The 22,987-nt window shown below is 43.2% G+C and overlaps 1 protein-coding gene across 2 annotated transcripts; it reads left to right on the top strand.

The window, feature by feature from the left end:
* The first annotated feature begins 3,954 nt into the window (after positions 1-3,954).
* LOC147428036 (uncharacterized) lies at positions 3,955-22,098 on the top strand. 2 transcript variants are annotated; one of them, XM_086497258.1, is made up of 10 exons: positions 3,955-4,288; positions 16,524-16,719; positions 18,123-18,199; positions 18,332-18,560; positions 18,719-18,873; positions 18,991-19,036; positions 19,994-20,085; positions 20,751-20,847; positions 20,933-20,989; positions 21,277-22,098. In XM_086497258.1, exons 1-10 carry the CDS (start codon positions 4,281-4,283, stop codon positions 21,703-21,705), a joined length of 1,386 nt encoding a protein of 461 aa, XP_086353384.1. In that variant the 5' UTR covers positions 3,955-4,280; the 3' UTR covers positions 21,706-22,098. The 2 variants fall into 2 exon arrangements, with proteins under 2 accessions (XP_086353384.1, XP_086353385.1); XM_086497259.1 differs by having other exon boundaries at positions 3,957-4,288; positions 16,553-16,719.
* The last annotated feature ends 889 nt before the right edge of the window (positions 22,099-22,987 follow it).

Below are 22,987 nucleotides of genomic sequence, written 5' to 3'. Positions count from 1 at the left end.
ATATCACAATTGGACGTTGCCAAAAATGTGAGCTAATATCCCTATATTGTCATTTCCTAAAACCTATATGCCAATGCCCTTGATTCAAAGTCAATGGATAGTATCATGGCATAGGTTAGAAGCCTTGCTTCCTATTAAGTCTTTCAAAGCACTTTGCTTTTTGCACAACAGGAAGTCTTATCCCAAATTAAAGGTTAAAACACGAAAAACAAGAAGAACTTGAAATTATCTAAACTTTTTGTCCCTCTATGGCCAGTTGTCGTGAATTTTAGAAGTAAAGGCTCGCTTGAGAGTGAATTTCAATCTGCTTTTGTCATCCTTGCTAGAATTTGGCTCATATTTTGATAAACTGAGAGCTATCATATGTACCATGTGCATGCCCTCTTGACTTGGTTCATAGTAACACGCAGTGAGCTATCATATGTGCCATGTGCATGCCCTCTTAACTTGGTTGCAATATGCCTAAAATTGAAGTTGTGCTTCACATAAGGACATGATGGAGTTGTTGTGCTCATAGCTAACGGATGCCCCTACTGACATATCGGTGTCATGGTAAAATAGAATCGACCTTTTCAAGCTTCAATAGAGAATCGACCTTATCAAATTGTATGTCTCATTGAGAATCATAAAAGTACTTGAGATCGCCCACAATTGAAAGCGAAAGCTTAGTTATGAAAGTTGAAATTCCATCTAGCTGCAAATCCTTCTTGACCAAAGAAACTTTTGCTTACCAAGCAGACTTTGTAGAAAATTCTACAATATTTAATAAGCTCAAAATTGTAAACTGTAAATTGAACTTGCTTACCGACTTACGTGAATCACCGTCCTTGGCGTTGAAATTTGTATCACTGCATGGCGTGATTTGCCTATGCAAGATGTCTCACATGCAATCATGTCTTGATCAACCTTGCTTTCATTCGCTAACCCAAGCACAAACTTCAAAGTTTGGAAATCTTTAATGATTTAGTATGGCTACACAAGCATTGCTCACAAGTGGCCTTGTACGGAGCCTTGTTCCTTTGTCCCATCATGACCAGTCCTTAGAGATGTGTTTAAGAGAGTTATACTATTTTGTTCAAGCTCAGGCATACCTTTGCATGCTCAGGCATACCTTTGCAAAACAAACTCTAAAAGAAATAGAGGGCTTACTCGCAATCGTGCCTGTACTATTTTGTTCAAGCTCAGGCATACCTTTGCAAAACAAACTCTAAAAGAAATAGAGGGCTTACTCGCAATCATGTCGACCAACTGGGCCTTCCGTATTCAAAGGTTATTGAGCATGGCCGATCCACTCTTCATTTTGCTCCATCTTGCGTGGGTGGCTCCATGAAGTTCCGCAAATCATTCAAATCCTAAAGATGAGAATGATGCTTGCATGCCCATGTTAAGATTGGAGTCCGTCTTGATGCAGTTGGAAGGGGGGAAAGGGAAAACACAAACACGCATGTTTATAGCTCAGATGGAATCACAACACCCCGATCCACTCAAAGAAACACACCAAACAACAAAACTCTGTTGCAAACACTTGTCTGCACACGCCCAAGCCCACAATCACACACAAAAGCAAAACTTATTGCATCTTGACCATCACAATCACTTTTTGATTCTCAACCATACACCAAACACCTCTCTTTCCTCTTGTTTGCACACACACCAATTGGTTTGGGGGGCTCACACACAGCCTACACACATCGACACCTTTGCACAAAAGAAGAGAAAAGAAGAAGTGATGGGGAAGATAACACCAAAGACAACGCAATCAAAGATTTTTTCTTTTCCAACAAGTGATTTGGCTATGGTGGAGCATACACACGAAGGCTCTCTCAGAGCTCTGTTCCCTTTCCTTCCCGCAGCCTGAAAAGCAATAATTTACGAAAACTTAAATATCTTTCAAACGGTGCAGAATTAGCCTACGTGCGGGAGACGCAAAAACGTTCGAAATAGCGTTTGCTTATAGATCATGCAAGCTACACACAATTTGCAAAAAAAATTACAGAATAGGACTTTTCAGTTGTCCACGTGCAAAAAAGCTCAGCCACATATCCACTTTCTTTTCTTATCATATACCACATGCCCTTCACTCTCCACTTGCTCTTCATGTCCCAAGATGATTTTCACATAGAAATACCTCTTTGAAGCATTGAATCTCCACCTTAGCCCATATAGCCACATAAATCATACACGTCACAAACTTCTTTGCCAACACTGGATCTTCATATATGCTTTGACATCAGGGCACACATCCGTAAATAAGCACCTTTGATACTGCTCTTCATGCTTTCTGACATCGACACCTTTTGGTTGCACCAACGTGTATAACCCGTCCTAATTACTTCATGAACTTCTCAAACGAATTGCAATGTCCATCATTGGTCTTTTCTTTTTGGCCATTCTCACAATTGTGAGTGGAGATGTTAAATTAACTCAACAAAGAATGTACAATCTTGAATCAATCTCAAGCACTACACGTGCCTTGAGGGGGCAACATTTCCAAAATAAGATAAAACAAATAGAAGACAGGAGATCCAAATTTTTCCTAATGTGCATGAAGCTATATGGCACAACTCGAGCAACCGATGCAACTCAGTTCATGTTTCCATTCTTCATCTCGTGTATCAAACCCTACAAATACATGAGTTCAATGCTCTCACTCACAACATCATTGAATTGTGCCACTACACATTTTCTATTAAAGGTTTCATATCTGTTCTTGACCGATCTATCATTAGAGTCTTAAGAAAGAAATTTTCAAGAGAATTCAAAGTGGAATGCTTTAAATTTGACCTTTGCAAAAGCTCTCAAACTTCCAATCTAAGAGCACATTTCTCAACAGATTTTTAAAGTTTAGGTGGTCTCCATCGTTTAGGATTGCTTCTTGAGAAAGATATACATGTTGGTTTCTGTGCATGATTATGGATAATATGGATGTTTGTCAACACTTTGCAAATCAAATACTTGGGTTCTCCACAAATTACAAGACTTTGAGCTATGTAGCATGACTTTTTTTTTTTGCCATACTCACAATCACAATTGTGAGTGGATGAGTTATATCAACCCATAAAAGAATGTACAATAACCCATAAAAGAATGTACAATTATCCTCAAGCATGATAGGTGCCTTGAGGTACTAAATACACGACAAGGGGCTACACAATCCTTGAGATAAGAAAGCTAAGCTTTGTAGCATGTCTTACACAACAAACTTTTTAGCTCACACATCAAGCCTAAGACAATAAAAATAAAGTGTTTAGGTTGACGTGAAACATCTTTGAGTAAGGCATATCTGTTGTGGTCTCACACTTATCTAAAAGCAAGTCTTTTTATAATTATTGATGGTTTTTTTTTCATTTTTGATGCATGTGCTTAGCAAGCATGTTTTTGGTTTTTTAAAACAAACCCTAGCGAAGAAGGGTGACGGACATTTGAATATTCAATCATTTTTTATACTTTTGGACCTTTCATTTTGAAGCTTTTGTATTTTAGTTTGTAAATGGATCCTTATATGAACCTTCATTTCATAGACACACATTACTTCCATTTCATTTTATGTTTCTAAATGCTCACATGAGTCTTCATGTGAGGACAAGAGAAAATGGCATCCTGCTCCTCCATCCAACCTCGCTTATATAGCCTCCTAACTACCATAAGCCCCCTTGCCTAAGCCTTTTCCAAGACCCCTTGTCCTCATACTTCACCTTGTCGGTTTTGTATTTTATGCTAAAAATATGCATAAGCAAGGCAATTTATACATGGATAAGCAATGTTCTTTTAGGTCCCTGTCGTATTGGTTGGGGAAATTTGGTAGTAGGAGCTACCAACCCCTCTCTCTCTCTCTCTCTTTTTTACACTACTACTAACCACTTTGATGGTCTCTCTTGCACTCCAAATGAAGGAGCAATAAGTTTTTCATAAGAGAGATCTTTCCAAAGTGGGGGTAGAACGAAATGGACGTTAGCAAGGGGAACAAGGACAGTTATTATACACAGAACTCGTTCTAGGCTCCTCCCTCCCTGCCTCCCTCCCTCACACACACACACACGCGCGCGCGCGCGCCACCCACCCACACACTCGCGCACACTTCAACTTCCCACACTTTTCACCCCACCCCAACCCACCCCTTCTTCTTCAAAACCCAACACACACACACACACACACACACACACACACACAGTCTCTCTCTCTCTCTCTCTCACACACACACACACACACACACACACGCTTACGAGTCACTCGGGAAAGGCTTCAACAGATACTCTACGTGGGCAACTTGGCTGGCTCGCATGCTCAGGTTCTCTCTCTCTCTCTCTCTCTCTCTCTCTCTCTGTGCGAGGATGTGCAGCCTTTGTTTTCATTGGTCATTCAACCTTTGTGCAGAAATGTGTGTGTGTGTTTGAGAGAGAGAGAGAGAGAGAGAGAGAGAGAGAGAGAGAGAGAGAATTCGAATTTGTGTGTATGTGTGCTCCTAGACTAGTGTGCGCTTGTTTTCTGGCACTGTAGTTGAGGTGTGCACCAGATTGTTGGTATGAGACACAATGGACTTGAGGCTTTTCCCTTCCACATATCAGCCATGGTGGTCACAGCAGGCAAGGCCACATGTGCCATTATGCAAAGAGCCGTTTGACGCGACCCCATAACTGCTTTGATGGGTGTCATGCAAATTTGAATATGGGAGAGCGATGCATGGTCAGCAAGCCTTCGTATCATCGATCGGGAGAGACATACACATCTTGGAAAATTTGTGCTCTTCTAGTCTGCAAGCCGCATTGTAATTGGAATACAAGTGGAAACCTGAGCTCTTATCTTTTGCACGGTATACTTTGTCATCACACACGCCTGGGTGTTGCTATGAAGATACGCATAAGAATGAACTTGCAAAGTTTTTGGGAGAGTTGCATTCCCCACTAGAAGCATATCAGCAGGCTGTCCAACTCTAATAACATGTAGCTTAACTACACTTTCAATCCATTGTATTTGTAGCTGTGGAGCAATTGATCGAATGTGATGCTGGCTCCGTGACTTTGAATAGATCATACTGCTCAAGCCGATATCCAAACATGAAATCTTTTTTCTTTTTTCTTCGATTCAGTTGTCTGTGACTGCTTTCTTGGGCATCACCAGCCTTGTCTTGGCCTTTTCTTTGTGGGTTCTGTATCTATGTGCCCTCAATCCCTTTTTTTCACCATAACTTCAACTTTGTATGAATCCATCCATATAAAGTAGACCCTTTGGCTGTCTTCATTTGTTGGTTGCTACTACTATGGAGCTGGTCCCGACAAAGCACCCATGGGTGACGTGGGTGGCAATTGAGGTGGCTGGTTGACCTATCCAAAAGCTTGGATTTGAGGTATCTCCTTGAACTTTGTTTTGGTGGAACTTTTGGACATGTGCCCGTGCAAAATAGCCCTCCTCTCCTCCCGTTGTAGCATCTATTGAATCAACGTGTATTTCACCTCCAGTATGTGATGGCTCTGGTATCTCCTAGGGCCGATAGTACGTAGTCCCCCAACTTGGGCAGTAGGCCACTCCCAGTGTCATAAAATCTAATGTCTGACCAAACCAAACGATTTTCTCATATTAAACTGATCACCTAATGTGGGAGAATAAGCAGGAACAAGGTGCTTACGGGTCTATCTCAACACGGGGCCAATGGTAAAGGGGTCTAAATGAGAGATGATCTGTCAAAGAGCAAGGCTAGCCAATGGAGCTTAAAGACCTTAGGGTTAGCTTCATTGAAGATCTCCAAAGGTCAGTGTTAAAAGTCCTTGACCTTAGGTAAGCTAGGGGCGAGCTTGAGGTGCTTGATGACTAAGGTGCTTGAGGTGCTTGCCAACTAGGGAGCTTGAGGTGCTTGTCGTGCTTGCCGACTAGGGAGCTTGAGATGCTTGTAGGAACACTATCCAAGCTTGAGGTGCTTTGTCGTGCTTGCTGACTAAGGTGCTTGTGTTCCAAAAGTCAACAACATCCCTACCAAGGAGGGGGCGAGTCCTAAAGCTAGGGGATGAGAGAGAACACACACACACACACACACAAGGTAAGCCAAGCCTCAAGAGGCAGCAAGAACACATGTCAAGCCCCTACCCATGTTGTTCTCAAGGTGTGTCTGAATCTTATTGGATAGCCTCTTAAGGGTCTAATGATAATTTAGTTGATTTAATTAATTGATTTTGCATTTATCAAGTCCTCTCTCAAAGGGGAATGGGGGACACTTGTCAAAAGATAACCCTTTTTGCTTGATATGCCTCTTGTATGTGATTGGCTAGGCTTGGAGGGGTCCAATGAGCTTCAAGCATGAGCTACAAGGGGGGAGGGAGGGTCGACCAAAGCAAGAAGGTAGGTTGCTTGGGGGGTATACTCTCCGACACACACTCACACACACTCATTATTGTGTGAAGTGCAAAGTGCAAGAGCTCCATCTCTTTCTCCAAGCTAGTAGAGAAGTTGAGAGCCTAGATTAACACTCTTGGCTATGGAATGCAAATCCAACCAAGAGCCATTCTTCAATGCTTAAGCTTGCCATCTTCTCCATCTTCATTACTATGCTATTATGTATGCTAGCAAGAAGAGTGATGATAAGTGAGGAACTACTTCTTTTTCCTATGGAATGTTCTTCTTCCTCTTTCCTACCCTCATTCCCCGCTAGCTCTCTCCACCTTCGAAGGTGTTTGAGGCCTTGGGATTGAGGCTTGGGATAGTTAATGCTTTTCACAAAGTTTATGTTATGCTCGTGATGCATGAAGTGTTCCATCTTCATTGCATCACCTAGGTCACAAGGAACACAAAGATTGTATTGTACCAAGTCTCTCTTAATGGGAGAATCTATAATACTGTTCTCTAAACTCTCTCTTGCAAAAGTATTGTTCATGCTAAGTTAATTAAGTACTATGTTTATGTTGCTACCATGAATTAAGTTCACCCTCTATGTTCTCAAAGTAATCTCACAAAAATGCTCTCTTTAATTCTACTTCCGCTATCCTCAAAGTTTATAGGCCATTTCCATTACATTAGTATCAGAGCATTTGGTTTCTCTTTTCTTGCTTAAGAAGAGAGGTCCTTAAGTAGCCGGGTTGATTTTGTTAATTATATTAGGGTAAGTGAGATTGGGATCTATTATCGGTTTTGTTGAGTCCACTATGTGGGATATGGTGTACACTTAGGGAGCTTTGGTCTTAATAATGGGGTCTTTTTAGACTTGCCTACGACTTACCATTATTGAGCCATAAGAAGTTTGAAAGGAGCTATCCCTCGACAACTTTGCAATATTAGACCCACTCCACTACTCTCTATAATTCATAGTTACATGGGACGGCGGGTCGGGGTCGGGAACGGGGTCAGGACGGCAAAAGTTAGGAAACAGGGACGGGGGTCGGAACGACAAAAAAAAGAGAGAGTTTTTTTGGCATTTTTTGACCTACACACATGCCACACACATAGAGCATCACTTTGACCATAAATTTACACTAAATAGACCAAAGAACGCGAGTCATATAGGCTGAAATGTGCTAATAAAACATCGATGATCGATGGATACAAAATGAGAAGTGCATGCCACAAGGGCTCAAGAGTCAAAAAGCCTCAAGGACTTAGGACAAGCCTGAGGCCTCAAGGATAACAAAAAGTACAAAGGGCTATGTAGTAGGTAGAGTCGTAGACTCAAGAGTCTAGACTCGAGAGTCGAGTGATCAATGATCATCAAACTGAAGAAGTGCTCGCCTGCTGAATCTCCACATCGTCGTCGTAGTCGAGATCGTCAGTGACGTATGAGGGCTCGGGAGGCTCGCATTGAGGCTCAAAATTCTCCTCTAGCTCCTCCAAAAGAGTATCGGCCATAGATGGATTCTCTTGTGCCATCTCCCACTCAGTGAAAGGATCTGCCTTGTGTGTGACGCTCTTGGCAAGCATGCGCAAGTTAGCGCTCACAAACACCAAATCATTGGCCCTCTGAAGCCCAAGGCGATTCCTCTTCTTAGAGGCAATGTGGCTGTACACACTCCATAGTTGCTCCAAGCAACTAGTGGTACATGCTTGGCTAAGGACACGAACAGCCAAGCGCTGCAAATGTGGGCCATCTCCTCCATAGTCCTCCCACCACAAAACCGAGCCAATCTTATTGCAATCAAGCTGTGTATCTACATATCCATAGGAGCCCTTCTTTTGCCTGTAGTTGAGTAGCTCGTCTCTAATCTTGCGCCTAATGTCACTGCTAGGCTCAAGGCGCTCCAATGCAAGCCGCCATCCTTTGCTCACCTCCTTGTCGGTCTCTTGACGCCTTCCTTGAAACTCAGGGTCAAGCACATAAGCTGCCGCATGAAGTGGAGAGTAGTATCCATTCCACCTCGACTCACACAAGCCATGAATCTCCGCATACTGAACAGGGTCAGGCACAAGCTTCTCAAGTGCCTCTATCATCCGATCCATGGCTTCATAGACTTTGCCAATGCATGGCTGCAAGCCATCCACCACTCGAAGTAGGTGTAGAATAGGCTTGACCATGGCGTCAAGAGTCTTCACCTCCTCCCACCAAGCGGCGTCGTCGGTCCATTCTCGGCATTTCAATCCTACTGCTGATGTAGACTCCGGCATGGCCTGGAACTCATCACTGAGAAAGAGGCCCCTTAAGGCTCCGCCACATGTAGACAAGCGGCCTAGCATAAGCCAATTAAATGCAAATCTTGTCTCTGAATATTTGAGCAAGGACAAGTAGCTCCTCTTTGAGAATTCATTGCGCACTTTTTGATGGTTGAGCACAAAGGAGACAATTCGAGAGGCGTCACCAATGGTGGGTGAAATCCATGACAAGTTCCTTATGTCCTTGAGGAGGTTATTGAGGCAATGCGCCATGCAAAATGTGACATGGATGCTGGGATACATGCCCTCAATGATAGCTTCGGCTGCCCTATTTGATGCCTCTCCATCTGCAACCATACAAAGGACATTCTCCGGGCCGGTGATCTCTATGGTGCTTGTCCACTCCGCAGCAAGCATCTCGGCAGCCTTGCCACTATCGGATGCATCATGTGACTCCACAAAGTACATCTCCCCCCGAGAGTAGGCCACCACCCCGTGGATGGACCGCTTGCGGGTGTCGCTCCATCCATCTACAAGAAGAGAGACGCTATTGGTCTCCCACAAATCCTTTGTTGCTTGGGCCGCTTGCTCCACGGCAAGCTTCTCTTTGTCAAGGAGGGTGGTGCGAAGCCTCTCCGATGAAGGTGGCACATAAGAGGAGCCATATTCCCCTATTTTCGTAACCATGGTTCGAAAGTATGGAGACCTATCCACACAAAATAGAGCATGTTGTGTTAGTATGGAGAGTCGAGAGTCGAGAAGTTATAACCCATTATGAATACAAAATGGAAGATTGCAATGTGCATATGCCGAGGGAAACTCACCGCGAAGCATGGAAGGCAATGTGGTCGTGGAAGAAGAATCGGGCAACCGACCTATCCACCTCTTCCTTCAATTTAGGATTCCAATTTTCGTTGAGAGTGGTTTGGCGATGCGGAACGGAAGAGGACGGTGTAGATCCATGGCTCTTGAAGGTTCGAGCGATGTCGTCAAGGTTGGCTTCCCTTTGCTCTCGCGGTGTCGCCGTGGCGGAGGGATCAATGGCAACAAAACGGCCCCTCTTGGCCGCTTCCGCAACCTCATACACCGTGAGCTTCTCAAGAAGATCCAACCTCTTCTCGGGAGCTACATGAGGGCAAAACTTCACCTCGTGACCGGGTTCATGAAGAAGATGGGCTCGCACTTTGTTTGAACCACCCGATCTCTTGTATGGACATAGCTTGCACGTCCATGGTCTTGCACTGCCGCCTTTGCCACGCGAGCTAAAGTCGACTTCATCCCACCACGACCACGTTTGCACGGTAGGCCTCCTTCGAGAAGAAGCGGCTTGAGAAGTGGAGTTGGCTTGAGATGACATGGTTAGAGACTCGAGAGAGTAGAGCTTAGAAGTTAGAAGAGTTAGAGGAGAGCTTGTGTGGAGAGAGAGTAGAGGAGAGCATCAAAGTGGGTAGAAGAGGGAGAGGAGAGCTTCAAAGTTCAAACTTGAGCCTTGAGCTTGAGGGAAATGGAATGAGCTTGAGCCTTGAGCTTGAGGGAAATGGAATGAGCATTGAGCATTGAGACTATGAGTATTAAGAGGCCCAAGGGAGCCTTTTATAGCCTCCCAAGGGCCAAGGCTCCAAAAATATGGCAGTTGGGGCTGCACAGAGCCGTTGCAAACGGTAAAAAACGGGCATATTTTTGAATCTGTTCCGGTCCGACCCCGTCCGACCCCGTCCTGTCCGTCCGACCCCCGTCCGTCCCCGGCAGTCCCCGGTCCGTCTCCCCTGCGACCCGCCCGTCCGGCCCGTTTTTCGTCCGTCCCTCGGCGTTCCCAGCCGTTCCCGGCCCGGTTACGGCCGTCCCCCGGTCCTAGGGCTCGTCCCCCCCTCCCCTGTAACTATGGTATTAAGAGGCCCAAGGGAGCCTTTTATAGCCTCCCAAGGGCCAAGGCTCCAAAAATATGGCAGTTGGGGTTGCACAGAGCCGTTGCAAACGATAAAAAACGGGCATATTTTTGAATCTGTTCCGGTCCGACCCCGGCCGACCCCGTCCGGTCCGTCCGACCCCGGTCCGTTCCCCCTGCGACCCGCCCGTCCGGCCCGTTTTCCGTCCGTCCCTCGGCGTTCCCAGCCGTTCCCGGCCCGACTATGTCCGTCCCTCGGCCCTAGGGCCCGTCCCCCCCGTCCCTTGTAACTATGCTATAATTAACCAATTCGAGCCGTGGGTGTAGATGCTTAAGTGTTGATTTTCAAAGGCTAAGAGAAATAGCAACTAAGGTTTTGAATTGCCAAAGAATACACTAAGTAAACACATAAGTTTAATTAACATGACTGACAATAACCAAGAGAGTAGAATGAACATTGATAACTTTCATTTTGCACATGAAGGTGCTAATGATGATGCCCCCATGTTTGTCAATTATCTTGTTACTAGGTTGCAGCAAGCTATGGACAACCTTGCTTTGCAAGCCGAAGTTACTCAACAACTTCGCGTGTCACGAGGACGTGGCGATTGTTAACTATGTCACGAGGACGTGGCAACTGCTAACCTTAGTTGTTGGTTTCTTTCCAATGATTTTTGTTTAATTTTTGAGACCCTCTTTTTGAAGTTGCAAATGGTCGAACATTGTATGGCCAATGTGAAACGGTAGTTTCATCCGCAGACGCAAAGTTGGTCGGCGTTGGAACTCGTATAGTAAAAGGATGTCTAGGCTCAGTTTAAAGTCATCTAGGTCCCCTCGCCGCACTTAATAAGTTGGTGGATACTAGGAAATTAACTCCATCACCCAGAGAAAATCACCCGAGAACTGGGCTACATTGCATTTTTGGATCCTAGTGGTGAAAGATGGTCAGATGACGAGTGAGAGTCCTATGGAAGCATCTCCTAAAATTTAGGGAACTGCTATTTTGAGCCATGTAATTTGTTCGCGTCATTAGCTTGGAATGACAAGAGGAACATTTCATTACTTTGCCGCTAAGTCAATTGAGCAACCGGTCGAGATATTTTAAGACCAGAAGATCCAAAGCGGAGAATTAATGCACGAGTGCCACTTGACACATTTTTGGGCATTTTTCCAACTTAAGAGAGAGAAGCGTTAAAACAAAACGTGGGCTGCATTCTTCAGTCATATGGTGGATTGTTGCAGGTACCAAAGCTACTGTGTGCTTGCCTACCTTCTTTGTACAGTGAAGTGCAAGAACTGAAGCCTCGCACAGCATTCACTGCTCTCTCTCCCCCCTCCGTGCAGTTATGTGATGCCCCACAAGAGGGCTTTTCATTTGACCTATGTATAGTTGTGTGGGTTCATGCGCGATTGCCGAGGCAAGAACCTCTTGCACAGGTACTGGATTAGCTAGTTGCTAATCCCCCGCAAGTACAAGTGAATTCGGAGAGGTTTCACGTGAGAAATCTTGTCCGATTCAAAGGGCAAGTAGCCCTACAGGTGCGGGAGCTCGAGGACTTGCTACGGATGCGACTGGCTCGCGAAACGGAGCCCAAAACAGGGAAATACAGCCTGCTGTGTATTTTTGCAGGTTTAGGGTTTCGGCCCTAAACGGTCCCTAATACCCCCAGGAGGTCTGGGGACGCGAGGGGACCGCTGTTCAGGTGATTTGGCGCATTTTCAGGGCAGAAAACAGAGAATTCAGCGTGTTGCATATTCTCGCCAGGTTTTGCAAAGTGTCCGTATGCGTCGGGAAAGTCATCTATTGCGTGGGGATACTGTCTGTGAAGCGTCCTAGTGTAGTTATGTTGCCGAAATCGGGCCAGAACAGGTGGTTTTCAGCCCGGATTATGCAGGACATCTCGTAGGAATCACAGGTTTTATTCCCTTTGTTAATACAATAAAGAAATATCGAAAGGGGCGCCAGTCTTTGGGGCCAACAGGTGTCGGCGTCTGCTTGGTAGCGCTCTAGCTTCCAAGCCGTGTGGGTTTGAAGTATCAATTCCCGTTACAGGTTTTCTTTTGCAAAGTTTCTCTGTCCTAAAGTCTAAAGTAAAGTTTCGGGTGAAAGCCAAAGTCTACCGCCCTACGGGCCGGGTTCATGGTTCTGTTGCCGGGACAGAATCACTTTTTCCTCAAGAAGTGAGGCTCGGTTGTTTTGGGTAAAGACACAGAGTACAGGAACGCGGGATTACACTATTGCCGACAAAGGGAAAGGCATTATGGAAGAGGGTTCTTCTCCGCAGGACAGACAGGAAATTCCTATGGAGTTTGAGGTTGGCGAGAGTTCACGGCCACCCTTGTCTGCACCTTTTCCTAATGAGAATGCTCCTCCAGTACAGGGCTTTATGACCGGGCAACTTGAGGATGATGCGTTCAGTACTCAGTTAGTTGCCACGGTGAATGTGTTTTTGCAATTGGTGCAGAACCCAAGGTTTATGGAGTTCTTGCAAGCGCCACTAGTGCCACAACAAAATAGGAAACCTACACCGCGAACAGAGCTTGTTGAGACTCAGGCCCGAGTAATTCATGCGTCCCAACAGGATAGGGAACACTCGTATGTTGCGGAGTCAGGGGCTCCAAAACATGTTCCTCCAGTCCTTGAACAGGTGGTTAGGATGCCTATTCCACAGGCTATGCTAGTTCAGCCTGCCACCTTTTAGAGCTCGCATGCTGTCTTGAATGGACAGGGAACTGGCTACCAGACAATGCATCCAGTTTTTCCACCACCCACGGTGGATCTGTGTTCCAGAGTATGGCTGGTTATGCGCTTGGAAGTCAGCCGTACATGCCAGGAACAGTGTTTGGGGGTATGCAAGGCATGATGCCAAACCCCATGTATAGTAGCATTGGCATGCAACAAGGTTTTTAGAACAACCAGGGCCAGTTGGAGGTGCCACAGGGTAATTTTGGCATGGTTGGTTCTTCTGGACAGCAGCCAGATATGGCACCTATGACGCAAAATGTCAATGGCCAAGACGCGCCGATGATTCCTACTACAGTGTCCATGTTGTAGACCATTCCTTATGACAATTTGGGGGCATTAGAAAAGCCGAAAGCTTACAAAGAGGTGGTGCAGCTGTAAAGTTTAGCACTTTCAACGGCTTCGAGGATAGAATAAGGCAAAGGCTCTTACTTTCCTCCAACAGTTCGATACAGCTTACGCAAGGGGGAATTTTACAAAGACCTCAAGGTCAGGAAAGCTGCCACTTTCTTGGAAGACAGTGCGCTTACATGGTGGATGACATTGTTAATGCAAGGACAGGCACCCGCCACTTGGGTCTACTTTAAGCAAATGTTTGCATTTGCTTGGCTGTCAAATGAATTTGAAGCCGACGTCATGATAGATTGGTACCAGCTTACTTCGGCTACTTGTAAGAGCTTGCTGGAGTACATTCGGAGGTTTTGTAAAGCGTTACTCTCAGTAACCTCCTATAGATTTGTGCCATTGATAGAGAAGTACTGACGTGGGCTGCCTAAAGGGCTTCGGGACTACTGTACCAAAAACAGAGTGGCTACCCTCACCCAGCTCATGGAAGTTGCTAACACTGGTCTTGCCTTGTTGAAAGGAGAGAACAGTGGGTTTCCGAGCAACAAAAAAGGAGGGCAACAGAAGAAAAATTCAGTGAAGAAGCCCTTTGTGAAAACGGCTCGTGAAGCGTCACAGAGGTCAGAAAAGGTCAACAAGGATAAGGACTAAGTTGGGACTTCTGGAGCACACGCAAAGAAACAGAAAAGGAAGCCTTTTGTGTGTAAGTCGCTCGAGGAAAAGAAGGTCCTAATGACTCAAAATAAATGCTTCATATGTGAGTAGCCTGGTCACTTTGCTACAAATTGTCTAGAAGGAAAAGACCAGTTGACTCAGATGATAAAGAGGACCAAAAAGGCAAGAAGCCTAAACCCACGGCAGGTTTGGTGCCAGATATCGTGGGTGACAGGCCCAATACAGATGCTAATGAGTTATGCAGAGCATGGGGTAAAGTTAGAGATCAGACGGCACTCATCTTCTTTGATCCAGGTGCCAAAGCAAACTTTATCTCACTAGAGTTAGCTATGAAGCTGGGCATCAAAGCTAAAGAGATGGGGTACACGGCAGAGGTAGGGTTGGCATGTCTTGGCCACTCAGAGTGTGTTACTCCCATTTTTGGAAAGCTGCGTCTACTTATTGAGTCATATGTAGACACAAAAGAATTTTATATCATGCCATTGGAAGGGTGTAATGCGCTACTTGGAATTCTGTGGATGTTCATAGTACATGGCGTGCTGGATGCCTTTGGCAAGACGATCACCCTTCAGCATAGGGACAAAACTCATGTTTTGGATGTAAAGCTCAAAGGGGAGTTTGTCTCTATTGTATCTGCTTCAGCTATCAATTCTGTAATAAAGAATCATCTTTCTATGTACTTTATTTTTGCACGTGATGTCTCAGATTATTGTCAGTCAAATTTATCTGTTCTAGATAAAGAAAGGTCGGCATTTTTGCGAGAGTTTAGTGATTGTTTTTCTTATTCATTACTGTCACAATTGCCGGCAAAGAGAGACCTGAGGACCATCGGATAGATTTGGTGCCAGGGTGTAGCCCACCAAATAGACCTCCCTATAGGGTTAGCGCGGCGCAGCAGAAAAAGATTATGGGCCAGGCCGAGGAGTTATTAGAGAAGGGGCTGATCCAGCCTAGTTCTTCACCCTTTTGCTCCCCAGTGCTCCTAGTACAAAAAAAAGGATGGATCATGGCGCATGTGTATTGATTACCGTGCGTTGAATAAGAATACCATCAAGAATAGGTTTCCTATTCCAAGGATTGATGATATTCTCGATCGTTTAGAGGGTGCTGCAATTTTCAGCAGGATAGACCTTAAGAGTGGGTACCATCAGATTCGTATAAGGCTAAAGGATGTGCACAAGACTGCGTTTAGAACGACATTTGGTCTCTATGAGTTTCTAGTGATGCTGTTTGGTCTAACAAATGCTCCTGCCATCTTCAACAGAATGATGGACCGGATTTTGCGCTCACATCAACAGTTTGTTGGGACATTCTTCGATGACATGATAGTCTATTCGAAGAATGAAGAGGAGCATAGGTGTCACTTGACCATTGTGTTCGAAGAGCTACATAGTCACAGGTTACTTGTCAATCCTAAGAAAAGTGAATTCTTCTTGGAAGAGTTCCACTTTCTTGGCCACATAGTGTCAAAGGATGGTGTCAAAATGGATCTCGCAAAGGTCGAAGCTATTAAGACATGGCCAGACTTGAAGACTGTGCACGATGTCAGAAGCTTCTTGGGATTGTGTTCCTACCATAGAAGGTTTATCAAGAATTTTGCAGAGATAGCATCACCTCTTCACGCATTGCCAAAGAAAGAGGTCACTTTCAGAAGGACCCAAAAAGAGATTTCAGCCTTTAGTCTCTTAAAGGAAAAGTTGACTTCAGATCCAGTAATTGTTTTGCCAGATCTTAGGAAGTCATTTGTGGTCCAATGTGACGCGTGTGGGTAAGAGTTACAAGCGGATGGTGTTTTATATGTGGCAAAGCGGGTCATATGGCAATTGGATGCACAAGGAGGATAGAGCGCCCAAAGTATAGACATCATACATAACTTCACAAGAGACAAACAGAGTGAGGTTCAAGGAGGTCAAAGGCAGAGACAGACACAGATGCCTACAATTAGACACGTATACATGCGCAAGGATTCCGGAAACTCCATCTTTACGCTCAAATCACACATTCTTCTTTGGGAGAGATTCCACCTGCGTCCCTTGAGCCCCATAGGGCTCCCGGGAAAACTGCTACTCCTTAATGTAGTTCTGAGAGAGATGATATTCCTATTGACTCATGACACGGTATAAGGAAAGTTTTCTTGGACATGATGTAAATGACATGGTAGGAGATTTGATAGATTGAGAACCAAGAAGTAGTCTTGGTCATTTTTGTACATTTTATGGTCCTCTTTTGAGAGAGAGAGAGAGAGAGAGAGAGAGAGAGAGAGAGAGAGAGAGAGAGATTTTAACTGATTGAAAACTATTTGCACTTAAGCACATTGCTAAGCTGCTTGAGGGTTTCAGGCATGGATGTAGCAGCTGAGCAAGGACACAAGTCAGCAGCCACAAGCTCGAGTGAATGGCAAGAATCATATAAGCCACTACCTTTTCTTTATTTTGGTCTATTGATAGTTTGGATGGTCTTGGTTGCCATCTGGACTCTCAATACATGGAGTAAAAGGCATTGGCAGGTAATCATTTTCTTAGTTGATCCATGTATCACTCTATAAAGTATTTTCTTCCTTTAAGTTTTGCATTAGTGCACTTCTAGTAAAGGCATTGACAGGTATTCATTTCCTTAGTTGATTTATGTATCACTATTTGAAATGTTTGTCCTCTTGAGTTTTACATTAGTGCTATTCAAGTTTGATGTGGGTGTCGGCATGATGTTCTGCGATCGAATGAGTGCTGTAGAACCAGAGAGCCGTCAACTGGTTTTGTGCTTTCATCTGCTTTTGCAAAGGAACCTTCTACACCTAAGCGCGCGTAATGTAACGGGAGCTTTTCAGAAAATCATCTTTCTTCTCTCTCGTGTTCATGATACTGGTTTGTGCAGCTTGTTGAGTTACCTAGAGATATGTTGCTCACATTTAACAAGCAACAGAGGAGCTTAGCCAATTTGATTGGGCATATAACAGTAGGTCAATTAGTTAATCAAGGTACTATTTTAAGAAATGAAAAACCACTCCACAAGTAAAAGATTCCAGATGATACAAAAAATTCAGCCCTTTTGAAGCATCTTAGCAGGAGAATGAGTACATTAAAGTAACATTTGGTCGTAAGAAAAATAAAGAACGCATTATTTTTGAATGCTCACTATTGGGCCTAATGACTTTCCTTATTTAAAAGGGAAAATTAACAAATTACCCCTGAAATTTGCGGAAATTCTCAATATACTTATTTAAATTACTTAATGACTTTCCTTCTTTAAAAGGGAAAATTACCAAATACCCCTGAAATTTGTGGAAATTTGATCCTAAGGACTTTCCTTATTTAAAAGGGAAAATTACCAGAATACGCCTGAAATTCGTGGAAATCCTCAATATACTCACAATAGAGGCATCTGTGTTCAAAAATGATAAACGATTTCATCTTAAGAGTCTACAATACCATCTAAAATCCCAGTTCTATCATGTTCTATCAAGGGAGAACCAATCTTCTAATGAAGAGTTGCAAAAAGTTTGTTTTTAGAAATGTTTGTGAGGTCAATTAGGGGTATTTTGGGAATTTTGGAGAAGTTGAAGGGCATTTTGGTAATTCTTGGCCAAATACGAGGGATAGTTTGAGAATTTTAAAAATTACAGGGGTATTTTGGTAATTTTCCCTATTCAAAATTATATGCATGGTGAAGCAGATGATTATTTTCTCTTGTCAATGCTAGCATAAGTGTATAGCTTGTACTTTCCTATAAAGTGATGTATGGCTTTTCCTACATTTGTCAAGCCTTTTTTTGTCTGTTGGTATAGTAACCCTTGTGTGTGAACAAAATGCAATTACATGCATTGGCAGGCTCTAATATTAAGTGCTGAAGTGCAATAATGATGTAACACTCACTGTTCCTTGCTAAGTTTTCTCTTTGTGTATGTGTTCACAGACGAGCAATTTGCAATGGATTCTTACTTCAGTACCACTTCTGAAAGCTCTTGTGCTTGGACTCTCCTTTGTTTTCTGGTGAGTTTCTATAAGAGATTATAAGGGGTTTTTGTCTACCAATATTACAAGCAGGAAATGAAATGGGATACAAAGAATAGTCTAGTACTACAGTTCGAATTTCTCTCATATTTCGCCATTTCTGTTATTCAGGTATTTCTGCTTGAATTTGAGTAGCTGCTCTTTTTGGGTTGCCTTTGGGGTGTTTGTGACGAGAATATTCTTTGAGACAGCCTGCTTCATAGGCTTCCTTTTGATTTCTCATGGCTATTGCATCATGTACGAGCAACTTTCTGTATCGGAAAGGCGAAGCATTGCAGGCCTTTCATCTCTTTTGTACTTGACCCTCACAGGATATAAAGCTGCAGTACCACAATTTGCGGTAAGGATTTTTGTCTTCTACTCATCTGTTAAGTTTTTACTTCTCACTTCACATCATTTAGGGACTCTAAATTCCCAAACCTAACATATAAAGTTCACGTGTTAATTCTCATTTATGGCATGACTACAGTCCTTGTGACTGCTGACTTGGATGTGCAGGTTTTGGTAGTGGCCATCTACTTGATATTGTTGTATGTCATCTTCCTACATGTATCAAAGAACCTGAATGTGTTGCGGGAGCAGCTGCAACACATACAAGCCGAAGGAGTACAACTCATGCAGACTGCTGTTCATACTAAATACAGCATGTTCAAGTACTCTACATCACAACCTGCTCTTTCATTTTCAGGTTAAATCACTCTTTGTAGATGCTACATGAAAATGTTAATCGATTACATTGATTCGAAATTCGTGTAGCTTGAGTGTTGCAGGAAGTTTCAAGGCGCCATGGCAGCTATTGTAGTTGCAGAGCTTGTGGTAATGTTTGCAACTCCTTACTGTGTTATTATGATATGTGTACTAAGTTCAAGCGCAATGGTTGTAAGCAGGTTATAGTTGCATGTGTATTGTCATTTGTTTACCCACATATAAACATACAGCATAGTTGTGTGTATAATGTAAAATACATGCATCAATGTATCTGTTGAAATGTTACCAACATGTAAGACTCAACTTGCGTAGACCCTGGAGGTCTCTATCAGCTTGAGGTTTGGGGGCTTAAAAAACTTTAGATGGCTAGACAAGTTTTGGGCAATCTTTCAGTTAAGCTCGAATGCGTGGCGACACTGCTGAGAGGGTTTATTTCCTGGGAAATTTTTCCCCAATTTCCAACAGTGTTTATCATCGTAAAATTCCGCCGTCAAGGCAGAGTCCAGTATGAGGGCAAAATGCCAGAAACAAATGCCCTGTTTGCTTCCATGGTAGCTGAAGCTCAAGACACTTCTTTGTGCATAAACAACACTCCATTGATTGTTTGGTCTCGTGTAAGGCCGGGGTCAGATGAGCCTGGGGCATTTTTTGCTGTTCTGCCTTCCTCAATCTCGCTTGTTCACACAGGACGGAGACAGCAGGGTATATTAAAATGGCCCAAGCTGTTGACAGCCAATGAGAACTAGAGTAGTGGTTACCATTTGGTTCCTCGAGTACACGATTTTGGGTGGGTCTGGAAAAGACATGCTTTTTAGTTGCCTAATCTCCATAGGCCACTGGGACCCTCGCCCCTGCCCCTCGCTCGACCACTGGTATCAACCCTGCCGGAGGATATTTATGAAGGGCACATGTACTTGCCTGTTTTTACAGTATCATGTGCTTGTGTAACTTTATACTGCAGATATAGATGCATTTACACAAGGACATATACATTCCATACATTCATTGTTTAGCTCATATGTTCTTCTTGAATGTTTCTTAAAACTCTTGTTTTGCTGATATCAGATGCACACTAGGGGAGAGGGAGTTGCAAATGAATACTGGATTCGGCTTCTTGTACGAGAGTGTGTGGAGATCACTATCTTCTTCTACATAGGGTATGTATCCGAAATGGGGCCTTGCTTTCTGTCATTTAAAGACTATTTAAGGTCGTAACAAAAATCTTGTTGCTTTTAGCATGTACAACTGTAAACATTGTGAGTAAGCTGTATCAATCCTCTCTACACGATGCTTTTGCATAGTTGTAGGTTTCATTATGGGCAAGTCTGCTGCTCTGCATGTTGCAAGCCATAAGAAACTTAGTAGGGTGTGTGTGTAGAAAAATATATTTCTTTTGAGTTTTAGAATGCTTCAAATCAAATGATACACATGTATGTATGACATTATGTTTGTGTGCTTTTGTGTGTGCATGCCATTACTACATGGGTGTTAACACCGAAGGCTAAATATATGTACGACAGTGTGTGTGTGTGTGTGTGTGTGTGTGTGTGTGTGTGAGAGAGAGAGAGAGAGAGAGAGAGAGAGAGAGAGAGAGAGAGAGAGAGAAGAAGAAGAAGAAGAAGAAGATTGTTTTAACGTCGTAGGAAACTATCCCAAGAGACCTTAAAGATCTAGCCGACGAGGAGAGAGAGAGAGAGAGAGAGAGAGAGAGAGAGAGAGAGAGAGAGAGGTGGGGGTTGTTTAGTGGGCGATTAGTACTATGCATATAGAGTTCATCACTTTATGGATCAAAATTGGGGTTCATCTGTTTTTTTTTTTGCAGATGGACTTTCAGATCTAGGGAAGTTACCCCATTTTTCACAGTTATTCCGACATTGCACTCGCATGATCAAAGGATGCTACCACCAATCTACAGCATTGTGAGTATTATCAAAAGCTAAAATACACTGTAAAAAACATCATAGAACCTTCCTAGTCTTGACTAGGTTTTGCTTTCAATCATAGGAGATGAACCAAACGGAGTTTAACAACCTAGACTTCAAGGAATGGCACATTGGAGTGGTAATGCTCTTTCTACAAATTTCTTAGGGCAGTTTTGAATAGTGAACATGAATTGTGTGTGCACACATTTATATCCAAAGCGTGCAAGTGCCTGCGTGTTTTTTTTTTGTTGGCACCCCATGTAAAGCAGAACACATGAAGTAACCTTCATGACCAGCACTAAAAACCTTAATTAGCTCATGGCAAGCGAAGTAAAATTTTACGATTAAATAGAATAGTCGGCTAAAAATGAGATGCCATAATGTTTTTTTCTGATTTAACTTTGAGGGAAGTTTTCTTGTTAGCAGTCTACCCCAACAAAAGGAGATGACCACAAGCCAATGTTGGTAATTGTTCGCAACCCAGGGCTATCAAACCACGAAGATAACACAAGAGCCATGTCTAGAAGCATGCCAAGAAAGGGGTATAAAAACAAGCCAACTAGTAGTGTTTTCGATTCACCTAACTCTGAGATGAAAAGCAACAATACAATGCCATCCTCACGATGCTTCTTCTCTGGGCTCTTGAAGCAAGCGGCCTACAAGACTGTTCAGGAAGACGATGCGCACACACATTCCAAGTGCCTGCCATGTAACATAGTAGAGGAAAGAGAGCTTCTTGCAAGAAGTGAGAATTCCTCATTAGACAACAAACACTTCAACAAGTCTGGCACTCCTCGTGGTATGTTCTTGAGAGTGCCATTGCAATTAGAGCCATTTTTGTCCCAATTTGTGTGATGTCTAAGCGCATGATGATAGCTCGACCGAGTACGAAAGGAAGCAAAAAGAAGATTACATAAGCCATACAGAAGTTTTGAGCCTCTCTCTTGGGTTTGCTAACTAGATCCCAACAAATATGGGTTTTGTAAGTACTCTTGAAGTGTATCATATATATCAGCTCAAATGGGGCTTACCTCTTTTCTCCTTGTTATGTAGATGCTTTTAGGACGATTCAAAACATGTAGTTCAAGTTACAAGGGCTTCCTTTTGAAGGAATGTACAATTCAGCTTCCATCTCCAACCTTGCACAAAAATCTTTGAATGGCAATTGGTTACTAAGACAAGTCACTTTGTATGCTGTGATGACATTATGGTACAATGAATGTCTACCATGCCCTGACTTGTGTCCAAGGTAATTGCCAAATTGTATCTGAGCTTAGCCTGAAGTAATTATTTAAAAAAACTGCATTGCCCTATCTTGAGATGGGGTTGATAAAATGGAAGATCCATAACAAGCTGAGTGCATTATTGTCAAATATTATAATTCTATATGACCTAGGAGCGCAAGAAGACCTTGTGCATGATTCACTCAAAACCATGTATGTATGAGGCTCTCTCTCCTGTCAAAGATGCACACCCAAACTGCCATGCTCCTTTGGTTTCTATGAAATTAGTCAAATCATATGCGGTGACACTTTTTGTTATTAATCCTCTGATACGATACAACATAAGTGTTGTGTATAAGAAACATGGATATGGTGAGGTTGAATTTGATACAGGCAGATGATTCACAATGATGAGAATGAGATTAATGGTAAGTATACTTGAATGTAGCATATACATCAAGTAGTGTAGATAAATTTCTTCTTGTCATCCCATCGACAATCATCAAGCATCTAACACTCAAGGGAGAACTTTGAGTGATATAGCCACTTTTTTAAAAGTGAATTTTTCCATGAGGGGCACATGGTTAAAGGCCATGGAGAGACCACATTATTTTGTTATTTTAAACATTTATTACAAGGCATGCCTTCTTCGTTTCATGATTTTTTTTTGCCTTTAATCATATGAAACTTAGTGTTCGAGGAGTTATGGTCCTTTGAAGTGGTTTATGTAATAATTCAGAGGTATGGTCATGTTAAGAGGTTTACAGCAAGGGATTCTTTTTTCAATTTAAGGTTTTCTTTTTTTATAGCTTGTGACAAATTCTCTTTGCCTTTTTTGGTCGTGTAGCTTATGGTTTGAAAGGTGAATTATGAAGGTGATTGTGCTAATTTTTTACATTGATCAATGTAGAGAT

This window comes from Adiantum capillus-veneris, chromosome 23 (assembly GCF_014529385.1).
Source record: "Adiantum capillus-veneris isolate H3 chromosome 23, ASM1452938v2, whole genome shotgun sequence".
NCBI lineage: Eukaryota > Viridiplantae > Streptophyta > Polypodiopsida > Polypodiales > Pteridaceae > Adiantum > Adiantum capillus-veneris.
The sequence above is the reverse complement of the archived record's forward strand: the minus strand, read 5'-3'. Positions and strand labels throughout refer to the sequence as shown.

Coding starts and splice junctions, on each gene's coding strand:
- LOC147428036 (XM_086497258.1), top strand. Junction 16,720..18,122: donor GGAGTAAAAGGCATTGGCAG/GTAATCATTTTC, acceptor ATGTGTTCACAG/ACGAGCAATTTGCAATGGAT. Junction 18,874..18,990: donor ACTAAATACAGCATGTTCAA/GTACTCTACATC, acceptor TGAGTGTTGCAG/GAAGTTTCAAGGCGCCATGG.